Below are 26,511 nucleotides of genomic sequence, written 5' to 3'. Positions count from 1 at the left end.
TAAGTCTGGACTGTTGATTTAGACATAAATTGTGATCTTGCCCCTGCAACTTGACTATGGAGGAGCAAGAAAGAAGGGAAATGAAGTGGCTGAAGATCAAATCACCTGAAGAGACATCTGGGGGGCGTTTCACAGAAATTGTGATCAGTGACAAATTACAGTTTTTGTTATAAGCTACTGAAATCCTTGCTTCTGATTGGTTATCAGCAGATTTGTCACTGATTTTTGTCATTTGGCATTGAAAAAAGGCTTTGTGAAACGGGTTCCCTGATTACTTAACCTGTCTTTGGTCAAGAGTTGATGAATCTTGTCTGGTACTCTTGAAGTCCACTCCATCCCAATAATACCCATCACTGTTGCCAAAAGCAAGTTGAGTAATTGACCATGGATCCTTTTTTCAATGACAAATAACAAAAATCAGTGACAAATCTGCTGATGACCAATCAGAAGCAAGGATTTCAGTAGCTTATAACAAAAACTGTCATTTGTCACTGATGACAAGTTTTGTGAACCCCCCCCCCCCCCACATCACATTTGGTCTGTTCCTCCAAAAATGCATGTTACTAGTTGGTGACCGAGGATCCTTTGTCTTCATCTACTTTCTTAACACATTGCCTACTGGAACCCGGTAATTCCTGTATCAAACACATGGGGAATATAACAAGCCAGCAGTCAAGGGGGTAACATCATGATGTAATGGAGGAGTAGACACAGTGGAGATGTCCCTATTCATCATTGCCAAAAATCAAGATGAGTAATTACATGCTACAGCTCTTGAATGCTGAATTGTGAAATTATGTGATCTCTCTGTCATAAATTCAGTAGTTTTTTGCTGAAATTATCAAATTACTGTCTTATTTAATCATTTTGTCTGTTTGGAGCCGGAAGGGCTTTAAGTCATCTACTGAACACAGAGTTAATGCCCTTCTGGCTCCGAGAAGAGCATTTGATCTTTATAATGTTTGGAGTCTAAATGGGCTGAAACTGCTGAATCTGAATATGACCACATTATTTGCTCTGGTGTGGATGAATGTAAACCGATCAATGGCAGTACCATTGAGTGAAGGTTCTTTGTGTTATGTTTAAATTACATGTAGTAATACATTTAAGTACATCATACTGTTCATACATATGTGATGTATTTAGACTTAGTCCTACGTCTTACAATCTGCGGTCTAGATGGAAATTCAGTGTTTTTACATGAGTTTTCATCACTTATGGACCAATATGAAATATATATTCTACCAATTTAATTCATAAACACTCTTTCTCCCTTTTCTCAATTCTATAATTTGCTTGGTATCAATTTAATTTGTAATGATAGGTTATTCAATTTTCCCAGATACATAAAATGTATTGCTTTCCAATTCTTACTGACTGTTGCTTCTGTCATGTATATAGTTTTTGTCAATACTAACTTTGTAAATGCCAAAAAGCTAAATATTCTTCTCTTATGAATGATCGATACATGTATATTCCTTTTCTTATTATAGTTGTACATATATGTACAGTCTACACGTACATGTGCATATTGTGCTTTGTGCTCTTTTCACAAAGTTCTCTTTACATATGAGATACATAGAGATGAATAATGTATATAAGAATACACCATCAATGCCCATCAAATTTGGAATGGACATCAAATTTGGAATGGGCATGCGTAAGATATTTATTTATAACTGAACTAATTGGAAATTATACAGTAGGCTTGCGGGTGCACCATGTGAGAGAGAGAGAGAGAGAGGATTGAGGAGTCCTGAATTGTGAAGTTGGAAATTGTGATTCATGTACAGGTGTAATTATCCAACCTCTTTTCAAAGCTTAGCTATTCAGTTTCTTTCTTCGCCACTCAGCACTGGATATAAAGCCAAAAATGTGTTTAAACGATTGAAATTTCTCCCGGGAAGCATTAAATTTATAAAAGGACATACATAGGTTTGCGAAGCCAGTAACAAATTTTCAACATGAGGCAGGCTTTACTACTTCAGCCAGAGTGATTAGATCACCCAGCGAGCCAGCGAGGTCACTGTGACAGGTGGCTATCTCATTAACTCAGCTCTCATTTAATATAAGAAAAAGAGGATCATGGGGGACCGATAGGCACCGATTGGGGAAGTTTTCTATATAGAGGGAGCAAGTAGCTACAAGTAGGACAGTGTGCCTTTAGCCCATTACCTATGGGAACCTGGGCCCTGTTTCATAAAACTTGATATCAATAACAAGTTACAAGCTACTGTTATAAGCTACTGAAATCGTGGCATCTGATTGGCTGAAAGTAAATTTATCATAGAAATTTAGCGTTTGTCATTGATAACAAGTTTTATGAAACAGGGCCCCGATGGATTGTGTACTAAGCCTATGAGAATGAGAGTTCACTAGGCAATCGGTTAAAATGAAGAGATATTGGCATACAAGTGAATCTATTCCAAAATGTCTGAAGGATCATCGGAAAGGGTCAAGCGAAAGGGTCAAGCGAAACGGCCATTAACAGAATTTGTTAGAGTGACTGTGGAAGGACCTTCATTTTCAATGCTCTTTTAGATGTACAACATAAGCAGGGGGTTGTTTCATAAAGCTGTTCGTAAAGTTACGCATGACTTCACGAATGACTTGAATATGAATAGCCAAATGAGATGCTCAATCATTTGTAACTGCATCAACTGAACTTGAATCCAATCCAATCCAAAAGATATTTGATATAGCACCTTTTCCTTGCAGTTACAAACATTTTTAATGCAAAGTATATTTTTTGCCATAATTTAATTGAGGTTATTGGAAATATAGTCACACTTTGTTAAAACATCAGGAAAAATTTTGGGCATCCTATCTGGCAGTTCATATTCAAGTCTTTCGTAAAGTCATGCGTAACTTTATGAACAGCTTTACGAAACACCGCGCAGGTGTTATTAGCCACCATGCAAAGTATTCTTCAGACTAGGAAAGTTCCTTTGTAAAACCAGATTTTGAACAAAATCTTAGGCCCAGCATCAGGACTAAATGTTGGTAGATTGCAGGATTTTGAGTTTCCAAAATTTAGTTTTTATATGTGAAGACTTTGCCTGTTCTTGTTCATATTGTGTACAACTCTTCATAACATTATGTATGATCATGCACTCAAGTAAATCTGCTCTTCTTTCAATGCCCGCTGGATTGGGTTGGTGCATTTCTATAATAGTATTTGTTTTCTTAAATGTTCACCTTTGGAACTCCATGGGCTGGCATTTGGGCCTAATCATCGAGAACAAGAATATTTTTTTTTTATCTGGGAATTCTTTGCATCCCAGTCACTTTTTCTGAAATACAGCCAATCACCTCATGTGTATTTTGTGGACTTTATGTTACTTGTTTTCCTTGTGCAAATTATGGAGTTAGAAATGTCACATGACTTGGTCATTTTGAATGTAGATATTATAGTAATCATGATGACTTGAAATCAAGATATTGGATTAATAAATGTACATACACAAGAGATTCACTGGTTTTGAATTTTATCTGACTTACATTTGAATTAATTCCTCTTTTCTCACTTGATATGTTTTTGATAGTATTACATGTATGTTATTTGTTTGATATCTAGGCAAAGACCATGAAATTACATTGCATAATTATATTAGAAGCAATTCAAGAAATTTGTGTTAGTGTGCGAGAGAGAGAAATGGTGGGAGAGGGAGGGTGAGATAGAAAGATTGGGAGGGAAAGAAGGGGTTGAAAGTGGAAGTACACAGACAGAGAGGGAGGGAGAGAGAGAAAGAGAGAGAGAGAGAATGAGAGAGAGAGAGAGAGAATGGATGATTAAGCTGGAAACAAAGCGAAAAGAAGTAGGAGGGAAAATATAGTCAAAATTGTTTTAATTGTTACTATAGTAGACATCATAAATGTTTAAGTTTAAATCGGGTTATCCAAACTTGTGTGCAGAGTAAAGAAGAAGAGGGGATAAAAGAAAGATCAGTCGTTAGTCTGTTTCAGACTAGCGACTGATCTTCTGAGTTTTAATTAATCAAAATTCTGGTGCAAAAGACCCTTGTGTTAAATTGAAGTGGGCTAGGGAAAAGAAAGACCCACCTTCAACACCCCCCTCCCCCTCCCCCCGAACAAAATATGACAGTCTTTTTGAGGTACAGTATGTGATTTGCATTTTATCAGTCAAGCAGGATGATAACATTTATTTAATGATCTGTCACATCACATGAAATCATATTTATTCATACGTATTTTATACAAATCTGTGCATAAATACTTCACATAATATATTACATAATATTGATCTGAAATCATACTTTATCTACACATCTAACTACATACATTTGATCTATAGCTTTGTACATATTATTTGCGTAGATCGTTTCAAGACTTACACAATCATTCTACAAGAACATGTCCAGTAACCCGTGATACACGGGCAGGGGCCTATATATATACTTTCAAATAACTGCAAACAATTTCGAAACTAGAATTGAAGCTCTTTCTTTGTATACATGGATAGGGCATGAAGTACAGGGCTCACGATCAGTGATACTCGACACACATGGAATAAATATTGTTTAGTTTTGTTGCGAATATTTCATCTCCTAGCTATAACTTAACTGCATGTCGGTCACCGCATCGTGAACACTCAATATGCTTTCCGAAATCCATGACTTTAAGAACATGATCGCTAAGACTTTCGAAAAATCAACCTAAAAGGCAAAATTCAAAAGCCCTGTTCATTACTGTCCATGCGAACATTAGTATTGTGACTTGTTACATCAGGGGCCATTGACCGCGAGTTGATTGCTTGGAAGTCTTTACCAGTTTACGATTGTGTTTATTATAAATTATTGGATTTAAAAGTAATTATGCAGCAGATAATTTAGTTTACCCCCCGGGGGTAGTGCTACTATTAGCATCGAGAGAAGCAGTGAATGATGAGTGCTCATTGCTTTCAGAAACACTGCCTGCATGTTCAATTTGTTAGAGTCCCCCCCCCCCCCCTACACTGTCATCAACGTTCTTCTGCGTCTGCCATGAAATAAAGTTACAAAACCGATGAATTGGGATTTTCCTTTTTATTACTTGACCTTGATTGGTCCAGTCGAAATGGTGTACATTTCTCGTACTCCGCGGATATGTCGTCTGTTACGAGGTTCTCGTCTACACTCTTGCCAGCAGTGAGCCGCAGACTCCTGGCCACGACACACTTGAACACGACAATGCATGAATACCTGCATAAAATAGAAAAGAAAACAGTATAAGAATTGGCAACTTGGTCTTTTCATCTCTGTATTTACCTCTCTATCTTCTCCCCTCACCCCTTTTCCCTTCGACAAACACTCACTCTCTCTCTCTCTCTCACTCTCTCTCTCTTTATCTCTCTCTCTCTCTCTCCATCTCGTCTTGTGCCCTTATCCCTTTCTGTTATCTTTCCCCCCATCTACCTCCTATAGTTATGTCATTTGCCCTAGCCCGCCCCCAATCTCTTTATCTCTCTCTCTCCATCTCTGCTTTTATATCTACATGTATAATAAATCCTTCTATTATTATCTTTTCGTCTCTCCTTCTCTCCCCATTCCCTCTAAATCTCTCCCTGTATCTCTCGTCCCCTCCCCGTCCCCCTCTCTCTCACTTGATCACACTTTCTACCACTGTAGCCTCCACTCCCTCTATCTCACAGGCGATTTCTATTAGGCCTAACAAAAAATGTTGTATTGCCCTATGCAACCGACCCCAAAATCTTGAACTCTATGGTCGGCTTTTTAAAAAAGTTTTTTTTTTTACCGTTTTTTAGAGGAAAACAAATATTAAAGCATTCAAAACTGAGAAATATCAGCCAAAAGAGGGAGTAAAAAAGAAAAAAAAGTTATACAAAAAAAAAAAAAAAAAATCCCGACCGACCCCTGTTTTGGCACCTAAAGGGCAATACAACATTCTTGTAAAGGCCTATACAAACCTCATTATACTCTCCAATGGGGCTGAACGCATCGACTGCTATCGGCCTGAATCGAGGATCATCGGCCGAGGCTCCGATATGGATGGTATCATCAATCTCACAGCTGAAAATTAAGGATGCAATAATCTTAAATATTTTACCGGTATGATTATAAAATAAAAAAACAAAAAAAACAAAACATGTGCGACAACAATAAACAAACAAGTTAGTTTTCTGCTGTAGATGATAGCGTTTGCCCAAAGTACATGTATGTCAAAAATCATGTTGAACAAAGGCAGAAGCATCTTCCAATGAAAAGTTCGGGTGGATGGAGGTGTCTTGGTATAGTGGTTACTTCACTTGGCTCGATCTCAATCCAAAGGTTGAGGGCTCGAATCCAAGACCAACATAACATCTTTTGGCACGGCATTAATTCAAAATGTGTCACTATCAAATTGGTACCTGTAAATGCTGGGGTGATAGTTATAATTGCAGCGCCTGCAGTATTAATACGTGATATGGCTATCCTGAGTAATTAAGACCAAATTATCAGAAGTTTGCTCATAATCGAAATACATTCGTGTGTTAATCAACCAGTAAAGATGCGATATGCATGTTATCATAAATACCACAATCGAAAGAAGAAAATTCGCGGCGATATACTTTTACATAATTTGATGATTAAAACCAAAATGTGTGAATCGTTGAAGATAGATAGATAGAGGGAGAGAGAGAGAGAGAGAGAGAGAGAAGAGAGAGAGAATCATGTACGCATATGATATGTGTAGATGATTTTAGTCAAAGCTTTATGATATAGTTGGGGTTGGCAGGGGCTTTGGTAGACCGAAAACTTCACTCTCTTATACCCACGGTGGTTTAATTGAGACTACATCTTGCTCTATTTCCTGACCACCTTTGTACCGATTGCAAATATAAGTTCAATTAAAATTCCCATACTAGACGGTTATTTCTGTCTACTCAAGGCTTGAGGCTATCTATTTTCTATCTTTGTGAGCCAGGGAAAGGATTTGTGTTGGTCACTTGAATGTTGTGAGAATGTAACGCTGTCAACAAAATATAATAGATTAGATAAAGTCTAAATAGAGGTAATTGCAGCTGCCGCCAAACAGCCAAACACATTGGTAACTTTGAACTCTAAAGGAGGAGGGGGAACCCCCTAGCCCCTACCTCTTATACCAATTTATCGACCAGCAACACAGTATCATCTTGTATACCCCCCGCCCCTCCCCCCCCCTCCCCCCCCCCCCCCACTCCAGGGTCGGAATGACCGCATGCGTGTTACCAAAATGTCCGGTAAAGGGGTACTTTTCACGCACCAAAGTCCGGCTCGTACATACACAAAATTGACTTTATACACCGGACTTAGGGGGTGTTTTCAAAAGGAGGGAACACGCATATGCGTACCCTACATAGAACTGAGTGGGGAGGGGGGAAGGGCGGGACTTACCCATCCTGGATGAGAGACGTTGAGTCCTGGTCTTGAGCGTCTGGTCCTGGAGTGGTCCAGCACGAATCAACAAACACATTGGCATCCACTGAGGACGTCAGGTTCACCGCAAAGACGTTCTGCCCCGGCTGGACCCCTTCCATCCATGTCCCAAACAGGTCTGTCCCTGAGGAGGCATTGCTTGATGTCCCGAAGGCATCATCCATGTACTGGACGAGGCTAAGAGACAGGTCACCTAGGACAGCATCGGACAAGACCAGGGCGCTCGGTTCTCGGCGACCTCCGGTAAGTGGTGAGATCCCGCTGATTCCTGCTTGGTCCGATTCGCATTTGAAGGAGAGGTAGCGAAGGGGAGAGTCAGGGGTGATGACATGGTCGGCGAACCTCAGGGTGTTGGAGAACGTGACAGAATCTCCTTGCTCCTAATCAGACGGAGTGTTTGATTTAAAGAAACGGAATATTCTTTATCAAAACACATCACAATTGCTACAGGCATTTTCCAAATGAGTATTCGTTAAGGTCATCACGTATTATGACTACGACTGGATTGTAACAGAAAAATGGGTTGGATATGGACTTTCAAAATAAGTTCTTCCTGACTCAAATTCCAAATGAGGCAATGTCTGGTAATATAAATTATAGGGTATAAACGATCCCCAACGAATCAAGTTGACATACCACTCGTACGACTGATTACAAGTTCATTACCGAGTAGTAGCCGATTCTGGCTTTTTCTGCGACTGAAGGAGGGAACGATCTATTTTCCTTTCCCTTCACTTTCTAAATTATTTTCACATTTTTGTTTGTTGTTGTAGAGACGAAAAATATGATTCAATCTACCAGCCGCATGACTTGGCACCTGTTTCATAATATTTATCATGAATAACAGCTGTCACATTTTCATAACTTTTAAAACATTTTCATAAACTTGCCAATGTCCAATCAAATGCAACTATTTCAGTAGCTATTGTAGTTTGTTTTTGATAACAAGAATTGTAAAACAGGGCCCTGGGGGGCGGGGGGCGTTTCACAAAACTTGTCATGGGTGACAAATGACAATTTGTGTTATAAGCTACTGAAATCCTTGCTTCTGATTGGTTATTAGCAGATTTGTCACTGATTTCTGTTATTTGTCATTGAAAAAAGGCTTTGTGAAACGCTCCCTGGTCAGACATTCTGTGTTACCTGAACTCGAGTATCACACGAATCGAAGGGTGTAGTAAGCATGACGATGCCCTCCTGGACGATCACGTGTTTGCAGGAAGGATCGTTGAGGGTGACATCATCGGGACCGTGAACGAGAAAGACCGATGTATCCAGGGTGATAGACATTGAGGAGTTGTAACATTGCACTTCGTAACCTAAACAGATACAAAATGATCTCAGAAATATCATTCACCCCAAGTAAGAACAAATAAATCTATCTAAATGACATCATAACAGAAAGCCCTACTCTGAACACCTTTAGAAAGAAATATAAGTCACTAGCTTGTTTTGACTGTTGAGCAATACATTTATTATAAGTAAAGAATACGAGTCAGTCATTTCGTGCGTTTATGTGCGTGTGTGTTCTTGTATATAATATATGGACAAATACATGGGTAGAATCGTATGTGTTTAAGAATGAGTGAATAAGAGTTTTGTAATTTTTAACTTAATTTAAATTTAAATTTGTAATTTTTGTAAATATAAATTAAGGAAGGTTGCTTAAAGATAAAGGTGAGTTCTGGTAATGTGATTGCATTGTGAAAGAAAAGGTGTGGAATCGATCAGAAAAGTTGATTGGTGTGTAATGCAAGGTTCTGGAGTCATCAAAATCATCATAAATTTGGCCCAGTCTTGGTAAGTAATAATCACTGTACACAGAAAGAAGTATACGGGACAACACAAATGGTGTCGGGGTTAGTACTACCTTGATTTCCTTATCTTGCTATGCTCATTACTCAGCCAGTATACATTTTCTTCCAAAATTGTTTAGCACATGACATTTATTTGTATTCTTGAACATTCAGTGTAATTTTCGTTAGATTCTGTGAGAATTCATTTTCTTTTTTTACCAGATCTCAAGTTTATCTTTAATTGGTGTATCCTTTTCTGAGAACCAGAAGAGCGTTAGCTATGTGTACAATCAGGTGAGTTAAAGTCCTACTGGCTCTCAACAAACGATGTATTTATCAGGTGTGGATCAAGAGCTCTGTGGATCGAGGAAAGCTAGGGGGTGCAATACAATCGTACTGTAAAAAATAAGATAAAAATAAAAAGGTTTATCACACTTTTAAAGTGAAAGTCTGGGGTCTCAAACTTGACAGGGGCACATTTGTCTTTTATGCACTGTTGCTTTTTTTTTTTAGGGGGGGGGGGGGTCCATCCACCCTGCTCCGTCAAAGAATCCACCACAGGGCTAACATATTATATTGTATCAACTAACCTGTTGGAGGAATGAACAGCGGTTCTGTACTCGGGACGTACAATCGTTTAAGATAATACGCCACAGGGAATGCTCGTCCGCTCAGGTACCCCGTTCCATAGCCAATCACCAAGAACCTTGCTTGAGGATCAGTATGGCCGATGGTGTGACGACCCGATTGTAAGGTTCCATGGAGGACACTTGAGACATCATCCTCTACAATGACACGCCAGTCTGGCGAATCGCGACCAACGAGGTTACCGTTCACGCGCAGTCCGGATAAGCTGATGTTCGAGTTTGTAACCATCACGGTGACGTGATCATTGTCCATAGAGGTGAGAGACAAGTCCCCGACGATGAACTGCTCGACGGGTGGGATGACGACCATGGACGGGTCCCCGACGAAATCTCCAGATTGGAAACCTTTCATGAACTGCAGAACCAGAACGGGTTCGGTTGATCGGAACGAGAGCTCGACATGACGGGTAAATATAAATTCGTGGTGTTGGTTTTCGTTGAGGTGCACATCATTTGCATGTGGGGATGAAAAGATGATGTTGGTGTCATTGAAAGGGGCGACGATTCGAAGAACATAGCTGCTTTCTCTGTCCTTAAATGGCGCCACGATGAACTGCTTCCCAAGGGTATGTACTGGCGGCATTTGCTCAAATAGGTAGTCGCAGTACTTGATTCCCTTCGGGACTCGCGAACATTCACTTCCGGTCACAACCGCCACGGGTTGATCCGACTTGATTCGTGAACCTGTCAGGTCCTTGTCACTCATGATTTGCAGGGACTCAAATGCCCCAAGCTGAAACTTAAAGACATCATGAGGACCATATAAGACGTGGCCAAATGCTACTATCTGACTGAACCTGATTTGTAACAGAGCGCCCGTTTCCGTCGCGGTCACGGTAAAGCCTGCCTTGTACTTAGTGTGTTTTAGAGTCAGTGGCTCGTAGATACCTACGATGTAGTCGTTCCCAAGACTTCTGGTAGGGAGAGGGGTAAAGGCTCCAGAGTTTACCCCTGCTTCTATTTGGACATGAACGCTCAGGTCACCATCAGCTCGTATTCCAACAACATTCTGCTTCAAACCAGTGCCACGTGAGGTAAGTGAACTTGGTAGATCAACCCTAAGTTCACGATCACCAGGTACCTCAACGACATGGCGGAAGTTGCTACCAGAAGTGACAATCGTAGCAGTAACAGTTTGGCCACTGTGTGACGACAGAAAGACACGTTTGGAAGAGCTACGCCGATAGACGTAGTCCGATGGTATACCGAATACAAAATCATTCCCGATCGTACTCGGAATGTCAAGTGCTTCTGCAAAATAGAGGAAGAGAGAGCCAGTAGTTTAATTTTTACTTGTGACAAATTCATGAAATGCCCTTTTTGATTATATTGATATGGGGATTAATTCAAGCTGGTGTATCTGGGAGGGGAGAGTTAATCAAAGAGAGTGAGAGATAGAGAGAAAAAGAGAGAGAGAGAGAAAGAGAGAGAGAGAGAGAGAGAAAGAGAGAGATAGAGGGTATGGAGAGAAAAACAGGTCAGAGGCGGGGGAAGGGTGCGCCAAAGGAAGACGATACGACTTCTCTTCCTACGGCTGTTGCATTTGCTGTTGGAGAAGGTGGTAAAGGATTTTTTTCTCTCCTTTTCTCTCCTAACTTCTGCCTGGGACTTCATTCGGAAATCAATTTCCTTGTCTGGGTTTTGGGGAAATCGAGTAGGCCATTACTGAAGGCCTATAGTTACTATTTATGACTGTATGGAAAGTTTTATTATGACTAATACTTATCAAAGCAATTCCTGAATAATATAATACAAAGGAACCACGGTTGAGATTTCGAAATAAAAACAATAACCACATAAATCATTATGCCAGTAAAATTTGATAAAATAAAAAACAAGTCAAAGCGCTTTAGAGACCGTAGCACAAGAGGCGCCCTTCGGTGGTTGCGTTATTACTTGTGCTAATCACACATTTAAAGGAATTAGCCTATACGCCCGGTAGCGTTACTTTCTTCTGCGGCACAGATTGGGGCTTTTTTTGTAAAGGGGTCTTGTTTTAACCCTAACCCTAATCCTAAACTTTCCCATAGGCTCAACACGCACCTAACCCCAATCTGTGCCGCCGAAAAAAATAACGCCGCCCGTCAAGTCAAGACAATGTTTGCACTATTCATTACACATTCACTCTCTGCATGGCGCGTCAAAGCCTGTGACAGTCCTTGGCGCATTTCCACGTCAGGCAAATAACGCTTCGCGGGCATGCAACGTCCAGGCGTTCATAATTCTCTGTCAGGAGATAATACTCACTGGTCCCGTCAATAACCACCACCACAGCCATCACTACAACCATCATCCATGCCTTCGTCGTCGTCATCGTCATCGTGGTGGTTCACGAGATCGTTCACGTACAAGAAGCTCACTGGAACTGGTGTCTGAATTAATTGAAGATCCAACCTTTCCACTTATTTCTGCAAGGCTTTCTCGCAATTAGCGTCAGCAATGAAATGTTGTCCACATCGCGTTACGCCATAACTGTATGGTGGGGAGCCTAGGGAGGGTTGGCATTAGGTCTATTCCGATCTCTCTCTTGAACCCAACTAGTTTGTCGAGCTGCCAAGCAAGCTAGTGCGCAGTCAAAACAGTCCAGTTCCAATTGTTGGGTATTGATAATAAGTCATCACATGCTTCCTGTTTTGGATCGAGCCTGGCTTCAGAGAGCATGCACCAAGCAGTGGCGTATCCAGACCTTGATTTCAGGAGGGACAATACTTTCCTGTCATCCCTACACTGTTAGTATGCGTTACGTTTAGTAGGGGGAATGGGGGGGGGGGGAGGAGGTTATCGATAAAAAATTACTTATAATTTGGGTGAGAGGAAAAAAGTAAGTCTTTTCAGAAAATGTTTCACGTTATCTTCGGCGTCTTTTTGTTTAGGGATAAAGTAATACCTCATCAGTACTTGAATAATCTATACAGTTGCCATGGTTATCTTACTTGGTAGGACATATGTCAGGAGGGGCAACGCATTGCCCCCCACCCCCCCCCCCCAACCCCCACCCCCTACCCCAACCCACTGCGCTACGGTCAAATGCGCTATATTTTTACGTTTGCTGACACCTTGCCATGGAGCATTCTGTGTGTCTCTATCTAGGGGATAAAGTTAGGGTTAGCTTGATCGCATCTACTTTCTAAAAATCGACCTAAGGAAATGTTAATAGCTTCGTCCATCCCATTTAGAAATACGGGAACATTAGAATGATGCATTACGTTATCAGCATATGATTTCTATATGATATACAAAAGGGTTTTGATATTGCTCTTCATTTATTGGTCGAAATTAGTTTCGATCATGTTGTTTAGGGTTAGGGTTATAGGTAGGTATACTATCTGTCGGGCTGAAATGCAATATTTGGTTATGAAGGCCTTGTCTGCTGAGCAAATGTTGAAGGAGCATGTGTCGTATAACCGTTTCAGTTCAGTTTCAGTTTCATTTCAGTCACTCCGTATATGGAGAATCACCCCCCCCCCCCGGATCCACCCCTTCCCCTTTTCTAAAATCGATTTTGATACATCACGATGCACAATCACCTTTTCCCTTCATAGACAAGATATGAAGCTCTCCGCGTGCAGACTGTTTAAAGGCTCAAACCCGTGTCACACCAACAACACCGACAACAGGCCGAACAAAAGGAATTCAGTACTGCGAATGGCCAAGGATCGGTCGGTTTGGGGTTCGTGTGGAGTTGGTTTGGCGGTGTGACTGTGGTGTGAATGATCGATTCGAGGTCGGTTAATCATTGTTTGACAACAAACCCATTCAATAACGGTAGTTATACAACATATTGGTTTCACACAGGAAAGGAATAATGGCAATGGGAAGCCCACTATTTCCACCTCTTAATCTATCACTAAACCTTTCTTTCCGGCGCGTTCTTAGACTTTGATTCCTATTATTATGGTTCCATTTACCGATACTGATCTCTAGCGTCTCATGCGTCCCATGGTTATCATTGTATCATGTATTCATACATGTAATGTATCCATTTTCAGCTTTCTTGTAAACAACCTAAGTGTATTAGTTAACCCTAAAAAGGCCGGGCTATTTGAGGTCTTAGTACGGCCGGGGGGGGGGGCATTATGCCCCCCCCCCCTTAAGATCTCGGCCGCGAAAATTTGCACGCATGTCAAATGAAGTTTATAGAATAATATGATAATTTCAATTTTTGGAAAAATTTACTCATTTGCATATTTATGGTAATTTATGCAAATAAAGTCATAAAAATCATATTTTTACTCATAAATCATATATTATTCATATTTAAGCATTCATTTTCACTTCATATATTCATTAGACCATTTTTAATAATAATACGACAAAAAATTCGGAAGAGCCAGCTTATTCCTCATGTTATCCCTTGTTTTGATAATTTCTTATGTATTTCATTGTTTTTTTAACTTATGTATTTCATTGTTTTTGTTGTTTTATTTCATTTCTTACTATTTTGACTCCCCAAACAACCACCTAAACTTTAAACAAGACCAAATAACCCATGTTCGATCTGTTTTTAGGAAAAATGACTTTTCCATATGTTTTGTACACAAATCACGAAAATGAGCGATTTTCGGGCTGACATGCAAAGACAAAAGGTCACGTGACCTTGTAACCGAAAGTCCGATTTTCAAAAAAATTCTTTTAAAAGTTGCGCAAGACTCGTAAGAAAAAAGTCAGCGAGTGGCGGGGTGCCATCCATATGTGTTCCCGAGCAATCGGAAAAATCGTGGGGCCTCATTAGGGTTAAAGAGCAATTGAATGTTAATATGTATATAACAATGTTTTATTTTGGTGTCCCGTGCGTTAAGCTATATCAGATTATTAAATGAACGTTTTTAAAAAATGTATTTGATTTGAAAATTCCATCAACTATTTCTTGTAAATGATTAAGGATGATTCTTGAATGATCAGTTATTTCATGGGGATACCAATTAATTTGTATTTTACCTGTTTATATGCTTGTGTATATATCTATTTTGTTTTTGATGCTGTTATTTGTTTTATTATTACCAAACGCCTCATGGAAGACCCCCAAATTGGTGACATGTGCCACCCTGTATAAATATCAGAAATAAATAAATAAATAAAATAAATAAATGCACACGAGGTGCACATTGTGGCTTACATTATATATCTACGCAATTATCATCAAGTCTACATCAGCAGGTATTTCTGCATTGCGTAATGATTAACGTTATTTTAATTGCAAAACGTTTCAAGGGACAAATTTGTTTGTTTTTGTTACAAAATTTTATTTTTCATGTTGTGGTGTATTTGTATGTTCTATTATGTAATAGAGAAGGTCAGATTATATCGTGCGTTATGCCCCGGGGGTGCTGCCGGGCCGACTACGTACCGACGGGGGGGGGGGGGGGTTGGGGTGGGGTGGGGGGGGGCTATAAATGCTCTTTACTTCTTAGCCTCTCTCTTTCCATTTAGTGTCGGTCTGATGGTCGTATCGTTTGTGCGGCCGGGGTATACAAAAGTATCATGCTTTGTTTTTTTTAATGTTACACTGAAATGTAAAACAAAATTATTGTAAGTGCATGTAAAACAATAAGATTATCAATTATTTTTTCTGCAAACAAATGTAACGCATATTTTGTAAATCATTGTGTTTTCTGATCAATACAACTTATCAAGATCTAAAAAAAAAAAGAGTCTACTAAGGTAACACTAATAAGCGCATAGGGTGTGTATTTTTGCGTGTACATATACGTGTTCTGGCAACAATTCTTGGCGCCTGGTTGCGGACACCCTCACTCCTCGAAGCGGATCTACCCCATTCTCTCTCTCCCTCGATTACGTCACTCTATTTCCTTTTGTTTAAAGCCCCAATCAAAGATTTAGCAAGCCCTCAAAAAGACTCATCTAAAATGTATATATTATTTATTAATGACGCTGATGGTGCTGACGATGATCAAGATGATGATGGTGATGATAAGGATAATGATGCTGATGCTGCTGACGAGGTTGATGGTGATGATAATGATCGAGATGATGATAATAAGGTGGACCTTCTAATTCAATGTTTTTTCCCACGTAGTAATTAAGCTTATCTAAACAATAACAATTATGTCTTTCAAGTTTCACGGATATACAAATGAGATGTTTTATTACATGCATGTGGGAATTGAATAATGAAATATGTAATATGGATAAATACAAATGCAGATTGGGCATGGTATGTAAATTATTTGAGGATACTCTTTACTGTTTTCGTTATTGTTGCTTTTCTTTATGTGTGTTTGTATATGATGATTACTAAATATGTATATAGCTGATTTATAAGCTGATTTATAAGCTCAATGTTAGCTGTCAACCTGGGTTGTATTATTTACTTTTCTTGATTTCTATATAAAACAAACTTTGATTGTTTGGATAACTACTATGGTTTCTGGAAAATATTCGATAAAGGAAGCTGAAGCTGTTTTATAAATGAAAACCCTTTTCTGACTGTTAAAAATGTGACAGTAGAAAACAATGTGAGAGATTCAGACTAAAAGATAATTCAATAACACCCTTACTCGCGGTTTATTTGTTCGTTTGTTATTGTTGCTTTTCACCCTTTCCCCCAACAGCACTAGATGGCGGTATTTACACACACACATAGGCCCGAATTCACAAAGCAAGGTTTGAGCTCAGACCAAGGTTTGAGCTCAAACCTCCTTTTGTTCTTTACAAACCAGGTTTGTAAAAAACGCGTAAAACGCGTCATATGACGTACGAAAACCAAGGTTTGTCGACAAACCTCCTTTGTGAATTCGGGCCTTTGAGTTGTCCGTGTATTTTTAAAGCTGTGTTTTGGTATTAGTTTTTCATTTTCTGTACTTTTTCTTATTCCCTACTATTAGGACTTCGCAATCTGGAGATTAAGAGCACATGCTTCTTCTTTTTTTGTCTCGGAAATTTGAAAAATTGGCCGACCGATATTTCGAGTTAGGTGGGGGGGGGGGGGGGGGGGGGGGGTACGGTCTCTTTTGGGGGGGGGGTCACCCTTTAGCACAATTTGTTTTTAATTTAATTTTTTAAATATTTTAATTAAAAACATTTTGAGGTTTCCTCCAAAACACACACAAAAAAAGATTTAGGGAGGGGGGCTCGACCCCCAACCCCCCCTGCTTACACGCCTGCTGACATGTGAAGGAGGAGAGATGCTTCTCAAGACGACTCGTGTAAGGTCTCAATTAAGCCTGGACATTATGTCTCTCTGCGTCTATGTTAAAAATAAGACGAGAAATTTTAAAAATCGTGTCCGTAATCTTATCCTCCTTCATCAAAGTTCCTTCACAGAAATCATAACACTCGATCATCTTAACATCATCTTAACAATTACATAATATCATAACGTCACGTTTACCAACAAACCTTTAAACCGTAGTTATCGTCAAATTCATCATCAATTGCATCAACATCATCATTTTTGTAATCATGATGATCATGCACACCATCACCATCATCACCATTATCATCATCATCATCATCATTATCATCATCATCATTATCATCATCATCACCATTATCATCATTATCATCATCATCATTATCACCATCATCACCATTATCATCATCATCATTATCATCATCATCACCATTATCATCATCATCATTATCATCATCATCATTATCATCATCATCATCATCATCATTATCATCATCATCATTATCATCATCATCATCATCACAATCATCATCATAATCATAACCACTGTAGTGTTTTGTGAAGCTTTATTGTATATTGTACATGTAATTTATTCTTCGATTGCTTCATCAGTTTCTCTCCATGATCTTGCTTTCTATTTCTTGGTATTCTCCTGCTTACTCATCAATACATCCTGTAGTGGACATTCCACCTCTCTTATTTATTGATAGAGATTCTTGGTACAAATTGACCACTCCTCTTATGACTCATTACCTCGTATCGTTTATGACAGAGAAAGTACTATGGTTGTTTTGGAATAACACTTTGGCCAGAATTCACAAAGGAGGTTTAAATTTAACCCATGGTTTAAATCTCCATAGACATAACCCATTGTTTAAACCTTCATTTACATAACACTGTCTAAAATCAGCGCAAAATAAGCGCGACACAGTCAGAGGTCCAATTAGACGAGCGCAAGGCAAGGTATATTTTGAGTAAATTTTAAAGCCATGGGATATGTAAATGAGGGTTTAAACCATGGGTTAAGTTAAACCTCCGTTGTGATTTCGGGCCTTCTAGTTTAGACCTCAACTAGTCAAGTCGTTCTGCATCCCTGTCCAAGTCTATAAATCCTTCATAGACTACCGTCGCTCCATAACAACCACCATCATCATCGTCAACATCTTCACCATTATCATTATCATTCTCACAACTACCGTATACACTATGTAAAAAAAAAACAATAGATGATTCTTTGTTGTTCAAAGTATTAATTTAAACCGAGAAAAATACACTCCATAATGAAATATATACATCAAATTAAAGAGAAATTACTACTCTACCAACATAAATTATGATCAAGTTTTGAACTGCCACGATTGGATGGGCACATTAATTTACCCGTTAGAAGGTCTGATTTAGAAAATAGCAAAGATAGCAAGAAACCAAAGAGATACAAACCTAGCCATTCAAATGCCAGTGACCAGTTGCAACATTTCCTACTTTCCTTTCAGGTGTTAAATACCTAAGCTCATTCATGCGTTAATGCTATGATTCCTTTTGCATATAATCTTAAAGAGGAGTGATTATTGCTTATTTTGAGATATGAAAGAAAAGTTTACATTAAATATTAATTAAAAAACTGATGTAAACAGTTAAACACCATAAATAGTGGACACACTACAAATGGTGTCAACTTCCTTTCGTTGGATGTATATATATATATATATATATATATATATATATATATATATATATATATATATAAACATACATATAAACATTTAAACAATTATGATTAAAAAATAATACGACTTGATTGCTCATTTTAAAGCCATTAGATAAATGGCTCGTTTTATCCTAGAGGTATAAAAATCCCAGATTTTAGACTTTCTTTTCGGTTATGCTCTAAATGAATTTCCTGTGATAATATATCCATAGGATGTCGTATTTCCTCAAAATCATTTTGTTTAAACAGAACATGACTTGACCCTGTATTTCCTTCTTATTTCTCGGTCAGACTTACGAGACTGACACCAAACCGAATACAGATCGAACAAATACAAAAATACATTACCTCTAATGACCAATAATCGGTCGGTTACTTTGCTTTCATCCATCTGTTTACAGTGTGTAAAGCATATCAATAATATAATGTGAGGTTTCACTACACAAACGTCTGTATATAGGCCTACGTATTAATCCGTATCCGGACGTCTATCCCCCGGACATCCACCTCCGGAAAACCACACCCAGTCAAATACCCCCTAGGACAACCACCCTCTAGGGCAACCACCCGCTAGGACGACTACCCCCAGGACAACTACCCCCGGACAACTACCCCCGGGCAAATACCCCCCGGACATCTACCCCCTAGGATAGTTGTCCGGAGGTAGTTATTCTAGAGGATAGTTGTCGTAGGGGGTAGTAGTTGTCCTAGGGGTAGTTGTCCTAGGGGTAGTTGTCTGGGGGTAGTTGTCCTAGGGGGTTGTTGTCCTAGGGGGTAGTTGTCCTAGGGGGTTGTTGTCCTAGGGGTAGTTGTCTGGGGGTAGTTGTCCGGTGGTAGTTGTCCTAGGGGGTAGTTGTCCTCCAGGGTAGTTGACTGGGGGTGGTTATCCGGGGGGATGTCCAGGGGGTAGGTGTCCTAGAAGTAGAACCGTATTAATCGTATATAGGCATGGTGCCACGTCTTATTCGAAGATGTAAATTATTATTGTTAGCGGCAATGGCGTATCCACACCTTGCGTGAGGACTCGAAATTACGTTTCAATTTACGATGATCCATAAACATTTTGTCAGGAGGGCCTGGTTTGCGTTACAGGGCGGGGGGGGGGGGGTATTGAGAGCATCGCTCAAAATGACTTATTGGGGAACTATTGAGAATTTGTCTCCGTGCGTTTCTTGACTCCATAGAGATTCGTTACCTGGTTACTGTATAGTAAGGCTGCATTTCTTTTTATTGATCGGAAACCTATCCGGAGGGGCAAATTGCCCCCTTAGCCCCTCCTGCAAAAACGCTACTGGAGTCACTTAGCGGAGTCGCAAATGACTACCTATTTTGCATACTATAATATAGGCCTGTCATTTGTTTCTTCTCTAATCAGTGAACACTTTAAAGATAAAGGTGAGTTCTGGTTAAAAAATATTAAAACATTCTCACAGAATCAAACGAAAATTACACTGAATGTTCAAGATTACAAATAAATGTCATTTGCCAAACAATTTGGGTAGAAAATGTATACTGTCTGAGTAATGAGCATAGAAAGATTAGGAAATCAAGATTAGTAGCCTCGACACCATTTGTGCAGTCCCATATACATCTTTCTGTGTACAATGCTTGTTACTTTACCAAGACTGGGCCAAATTTATTATGATTTTGATGACTCCAGAACTTTGCAGTACACACCAATACTTACAAGCTACATGATCAACTGTTTCTGATCCATTCCACACCGTTTCTTTCACAATGCAATCGGATGACCAGAACTCACCTTTATCTTTAATGTTAACGTTTCCCCCCTAAATTGCAATCTTTGAAGCCAGATTTCAATGCATTTCTCGCGTTCCGTATTGCCCCAATTTTCTTATAATCTCGAGTTTTGGCTTAACGCTGGTCACATGTATCATAGAGGGGTAATCCTTTCATTTTCATTCTCTTGCGAATAATTGCTGTAAAATGTACATCATCCATGAAGAAAACTGAGCACCACTTAGGGGCCTCTTCCTTAAGTCTTGCCTTCACTACGCGTCGATCTGTTACGTCATCCTTCCTCACATCGCGACATGTATCGGATAAATCAAGTTGAAGTTTTCGAAACGTTTTCAAATCTTCCTCAAAGCTGGGTCCATACCCCTTCACCTTTCCCCAGAACGTTCTATTGAAACGCTCGTACAACTTTACATCTGCAGAATTCCATGACCGGATCTGCGCGCGCACGTCGTCGGTCAGTGGTTCGCGAAAACCTGGTTGCCTCGCTCCTCTTGATATATATCTTAAATCGTCTAAACTCCAATGCATCAATTTACTTAGAAGCACCATCGACTCATCAAAATACTCAGTGATCATCACGAGATCAAGCTCATCCTGGAGACGACCTATCTTTCCATCGATGGTCGAAGGATCATCCATGTCGTTTAGATCAATTCCTAAATCAAAGAGCTGCTGATTGTGCATCCGCTTCTCTGTAAACTGCATTTTTTTTCTCCTCATCAATTTGAAATTGTTCTCAGGGTCCTCAAAGAACCCCCCTAACGAGTTTTTCCCCGCTGGAAGATACTTAAACATTTCGAAATAGTAGAACATGGATTCAAATTGAGTTACAGGGTCGCGTAATATGGTGACGTACCTCGCCTCGTGGAATACTCCATCCATATCCGTGCGACTATAACGGGCGTGGTTCGTAAGGAAGTTGAACAACGTTTCCCTCTCTCTTGCAGACTTAGATGAGAGACCTTGGACCTTGGACACGTCGAAGTGATGATACGTGTCAAGGATATGTCCACATTTCGGCATGAGGAAAGAGAGATCTTTGAGGTAGCCATACCGCTGCAGGACCGAAGTAACGGTGGAGGATGCCGTCTTGTGTGTCTTCAGGAATACCAGACGTGGCTGCTTAAGGGTGGGTATAGTCTTTGAGTCATTGAGGATTGGATGACGCACGCTGTTGAGTGGCTGTGGCATTGGACGTTCTGACTCCTCAAAGTCTTGTTGAATCCCATTCCTGACAAACAAACCAAACCAAAAAACGAAAAAAAATGATGCCTACTATTGCATTTGCATTCCTGCCGAATAATGATGTTATCATCACTATTATGATTATTTTATTAATATCAATATTATTATCTCGTTTTTGTTGCTGTTATTATCATTGTTACCATTATTTTTTCAAGATACTGTGATGTGGTAAAATATCAAATGCAACGCTGTTCTTGTTATACCTGAAGGTCTGTTCAAATAGGATGTGGCAAAAACGTTGCGGTTCTGCTTTATGCTGACGTAATTGTAACAGCAGTGGTTTTGGGGGGAGGGTGGGGGGGGGGTGGGGTAGGGGAGGGAGGGAGGTGAGAGAGAGTGGGGTGGTTTACCCCCGTCCCCCCCCCCCGCTCAGTGATATTTAGGATATACGCGTATGCATGTTCCCTCCCTTTGAAAACACCCCCCGATTTTGTGTGTGTTAAGAGCCGGACTTTGTTGCGTGAAAAGTACCCCGTTACCGGACATTTTGGGAACATGAATGCGGTCCCTCTGTTCCTGGAGTGGGGGGGGGGGGGCCTGGGGGTTGCCGTGTCATTATATCTAAACAAGCCCTCGACGCAAATAAATCGCCGATTCTTGGCGATCAGGGGATATCGATGTTTGGTTTGGTTTGGTATCGATCTCATCGGTGTGAAAGGGATATTAAAAGACCGACATGAAATTATTTACCCTTTTTTAGTGGTAAGGTACATTGGATTAAGTTCATCTGACATGTGCTCCAGGCTGTATTTCGTAAACGATGTAGGTTTTTAGGTAGTACGGTTACTGAGGCCTAGGGTTGTGAGGAGATTTCACGTCAGTCTGATAGTGTTATTTGAAGGGCAAGGTATGATGTTTTGTCATGAATTGAAGTAAGGAGTAAGCTAGATTTGAAAAAAGGTGAACGCGGAGCATGAAGTCGGTGGAGCACTATGTCATAGACCCCCTATCTTGGTTAGCTCTGCCTACGACAAGGGTAATAAAGTACACTGCTAAGAGCCAAAAAGCGTACGGTCTGTGTAAAAGGATAAGAGTTAAACTCTTCTGGGGAGCGTTTCACGAAACCGTCACAAACCCATTGACCCGCGTGTATTCAAGTTTACACGCATTTCTGGCGGCTAACTTGTACTTGTGATAACGGTTTCTTGAAACGTTGCCTGGATCGCAGCAAACAAGAATTGATTTCGATTACAAGACCTCCCAGTCCCGAGACTCTCATTTAACCTTTAACCTTTACAATAGAGAACAAATTATTACAAAGGATTTTACTTTCACTCACGTAGTAAGAATTGCCGCCACCCCATCTGCCACTGTGCTCATCAGGTAAATGGACATGGCAACTAATACCACCATGGTAATGCAAGCCGCTGTGAAATTTCCTGGCGAGATCCTCATGTTCTCTACGGTTGGTTAGGGTGAAGAAGAAATGGAAGGACGGCAATTGGAAGATTTCTTGTCTCATGGTGCCGTGAATGCAGTACGATTCTTCCTGAGATTTTGGCTAGATTTTGCAGGAACTTCCTTGTAAAAAAGGAAAGAAAAGAAAGAGTAATCATGCATACCCGTCAGGAACTATGATATAATAATAATAATAATCTATTAATACTGCTTGTCACGTATTATTGCAGAGCAGCAAAGACGAACGCGATTGTCGTTACAATTCAGAAATCGTTGCTTGGATGCTTTTCTCTCAAAATTACCATAAGATATCAAGCTACATAGAACTATGATCGACATAAAAGATATTGTCTTGAAAACAGTCAGAATGAATAAAACATAATGCAAACGAATAAGACTAGAATGAATAGGACACAAGTTCATTTTTACCATTTAAATCATCCAGTACCAAATACCTAAGCAAAATTCGAGCCAGATGCATTTAATGGTAAGCGTAAAGACAATGATTCATGACAATTGTCAATTGTCATGAGTTTTTATACACGGGAGATTTCGTTGTTAATCTCATATTCATTCAATATACTGTACATGTACATTTTGGAAATACACATAAGATAAAAACTTAAAGATACTTTCTCCCTTTTGCAGCCAACATCATATTCTGTAGAACTTTGCAGGAACTATGAATATTGTCATATTGTCACGTTAACAGTGTCCTAGTATTCATATTATGTAAGGAAACCCGTTTACTTTCTAGACTTCCCTGTCAGATACTATTGAGTAACTGACTGACATATTTTACTCTTTGGAAGTAAGATACATAAAATGAGCTGTAACAGGTACATAAGCATATTTTGTCTACATCAATAACCCACTACTTGTAATGGCCAACATTAAACTGCTGGAATCTTTGTGCAGCACAAAACGTACGACTATTCGATACAAGTATCTGAAAATCAGACTATTACTTAGGTGATTGCAACCACTTATGTCGATTCGGTAACTAAACGCCATTTTCAAACCATATCGTTTTGAGGGAAGTCTATTTAGTATTGACTTTTAAATGCCGTTGCAATTTAACCTTTTCATTTTTTTGAAATCAATAATTGAAATTATTTTTGAAGAAAGCATACAACTCAGAGAAGTATAGTGAAATATAATGAAATCAGACAAAAAATGGGGAAGTTGTGAATTTTTGAAAGTTATAATCACCAGAAATGTGGGCACTTGATTGGCTGAATTATCGGCATAGTCTCTGTGATATTGTGCCGGACAACTTTCCCATTTATTTGTTCCAAACACACACAATAATTTACTACAATTTCACTTTTCTTCTTCAAAATGTTTGACTTAGATGGATCTTATCTATTCGTAGGACCTACAACAATAATAATATCCATATATTTGAGTGTAGTGCCTAAAATGAGAAGGCTCTTATTATAATTGAGAGAAAACCAGAAAGTAGTAAATTTTTATACACGACAAACGGCAGAGTTGCCCGTGATTACGTCACAATCCACCGACAAAATGGCCAATTTGAAATTCACATAGCTATACATGTATATATAGTGATCTCATATTTCAAATATTCATAATTGTATTATTATTGGTCCGATTTCAAACTTTATTTCACCATTCTGTTTCAATTATTTGTCTGCTTAGTTCATACAAAATAATGAACTTATTACAAGGGTCAGATTTAATACCCTTAGTGACTACATGGAGCACGAATGGTAAGTCTTTCCAAAAAAAAGCTTTTGACAATTTCAGTAGCCTTTAGGTATCATCGCATTGTGACATCACAACAATAACGTATTACGAAATGTACGGTTTTTATGGAGTATACAATAAGTACAGTATACTATAATATAGGATATTGAAGTTGTCCTTGAGTTGATTTTCGAACGTCCTTTCGATCGTTTCTTTCGTTTTGTAACTATCCTTCGCTTTCTTGTAGTATTTGTATTTTCATACTACTTTGCGTTCCTGGAAATAAAATCAAATAATGTTTAACAAGATTAAGAGATGAGGCATTTTCTTACCCCATCCACGCAAATAGTCGTAATGTATTAAAGATCAAGCAGGCAGCAACCGGCACGTACCCATCACGAAGACCGACATCATGGAGGAGTTACGGCAGCCGGAGTCCAGTGATGCGGGTGAATGAATGAGTGAGTGCATAAATAATGGTGTTATGACATTACCATCCGACTTAGCTACGTGATCATATATTAGGCCAAGCGAAATTGGTTCTTAGTTTCCCTTCCCGGTTTTTCGAAAATGCGGGGTTGGCGCTCTTCAGATATTTGATAGCTGGTACGTGATCATATATAACGTCAATTAATTTAGATTCTAGAGAGGGTGGGGGTTGGTGAGCACTATTTTGTCTTTTGTTCAGGGGGGGGGGGGGATGTTGAGTATTAAAAAAAAGTGCTCCATACCCCCATTGAGTACAAAAATTAGCCTCCCCCCCCCCCCCCCCCCGCTCAGTCGCTGCCCGCTGGATCCGCCCTTGTCTTAGTCTAAAATGAGGAGGAAGAAGTTTCAGTTTCATTTGATATTTACTGTGATCATTATAAGGCCAAGATAAAATTGTTTTATAACTTCTCACAGGGAAAAAAAATCATTAAAAAATTTTCGGGGGCTACTTTTCAATCTTGCTTGCATAAAAATAACACTCTTTAATTTGTTTTGCATTAAACTCTATGCAAATTTTTGGGGGCTCTTTTATGACTTTCGGGGGCCAATTCGCCCATTCGCCCATTCGTGCAGGAATGGGCGAAAACGAATTCTGACAAGGATTAAGATTAATAATTTATTAAACCGTCAAGGCTTCCGCGCTTCGCGCGGATGGGGGGGGGCGGGAACTGAATTCAGACAAGGACACGATACAACGAATCGTCTTCTTTCTCTAATAATCTAATGAAACGTCAGAGCTTCCGCGCTACGCGCGGAGGAAGGGGAACTTGATTTAAACATTAAGGATTAAGAGTCGAGAATGGTACATCGAATCGTCTCCTTTCTTTAATAATCTAATGAAACGTCAGAGCCGACAGCTTTAGGTCCTCTCCGAGGGATTAATGCCTTACCAAAAGGGCACTAGTGCATCGCTTTGGTTTCGAACCCGGGTCACCGGATTACGAGACCACTGCTCTTACGACTGAGTTATCATGTAGAGTTGTCGGGTACAAGTGGATACATCCATCATCGGACTGAGGATCTCATAATTTTCGGCATTAATGTTCTTTGGCAAAACTTGAATCTACATTTGCCACTCTCCATCTAGTAAATCGGTACATTGTACGTAGGAAGAAATTCATTGAATGATAATTAAACGACTTATCATGGCGTTTCGATCAGCTATACAGCCGGAGAAATTGTGTAGCGG

At 39.6% G+C, this 26,511-nt stretch overlaps 2 protein-coding genes across 2 annotated transcripts; both read right to left on the bottom strand.

Moving 5' to 3' along the window:
• Positions 1-4,125: 4,125 nt before the first annotated feature.
• On the bottom strand, positions 4,126-12,434 carry LOC752413. The gene is made up of 6 exons (XM_030982019.1): positions 12,106-12,434; positions 9,802-11,109; positions 8,559-8,734; positions 7,374-7,795; positions 5,927-6,029; positions 4,126-5,201 (listed from the first exon to the last, which is right to left on the bottom strand). Exons 1-6 carry the CDS (start codon positions 12,176-12,178, stop codon positions 5,049-5,051), a joined length of 2,235 nt encoding a protein of 744 aa, XP_030837879.1. The 5' UTR covers positions 12,179-12,434; the 3' UTR covers positions 4,126-5,048.
• An 8,160-nt stretch (positions 12,435-20,594) lies between these two features.
• LOC100889799 (galactosylceramide sulfotransferase-like) lies at positions 20,595-23,268 on the bottom strand. Its single transcript, XM_011684650.2, has 2 exons — positions 23,005-23,268; positions 20,595-21,711 (listed from the first exon to the last, which is right to left on the bottom strand). Exons 1-2 carry the CDS (start codon positions 23,118-23,120, stop codon positions 20,595-20,597), a joined length of 1,233 nt encoding a protein of 410 aa, XP_011682952.2. The 5' UTR covers positions 23,121-23,268.
• Between the last annotated feature and the right edge of the window lie 3,243 nt (positions 23,269-26,511).

This window comes from Strongylocentrotus purpuratus, unplaced genomic scaffold, assembly GCF_000002235.5.
Source record: "Strongylocentrotus purpuratus isolate Spur 01 unplaced genomic scaffold, Spur_5.0 spur5_scaffold_12, whole genome shotgun sequence".
In the NCBI taxonomy this organism is placed as follows: Eukaryota; Metazoa; Echinodermata; class Echinoidea; order Camarodonta; family Strongylocentrotidae; genus Strongylocentrotus; species Strongylocentrotus purpuratus.
This window is presented reverse-complemented; position numbering and strand designations above follow the sequence as displayed.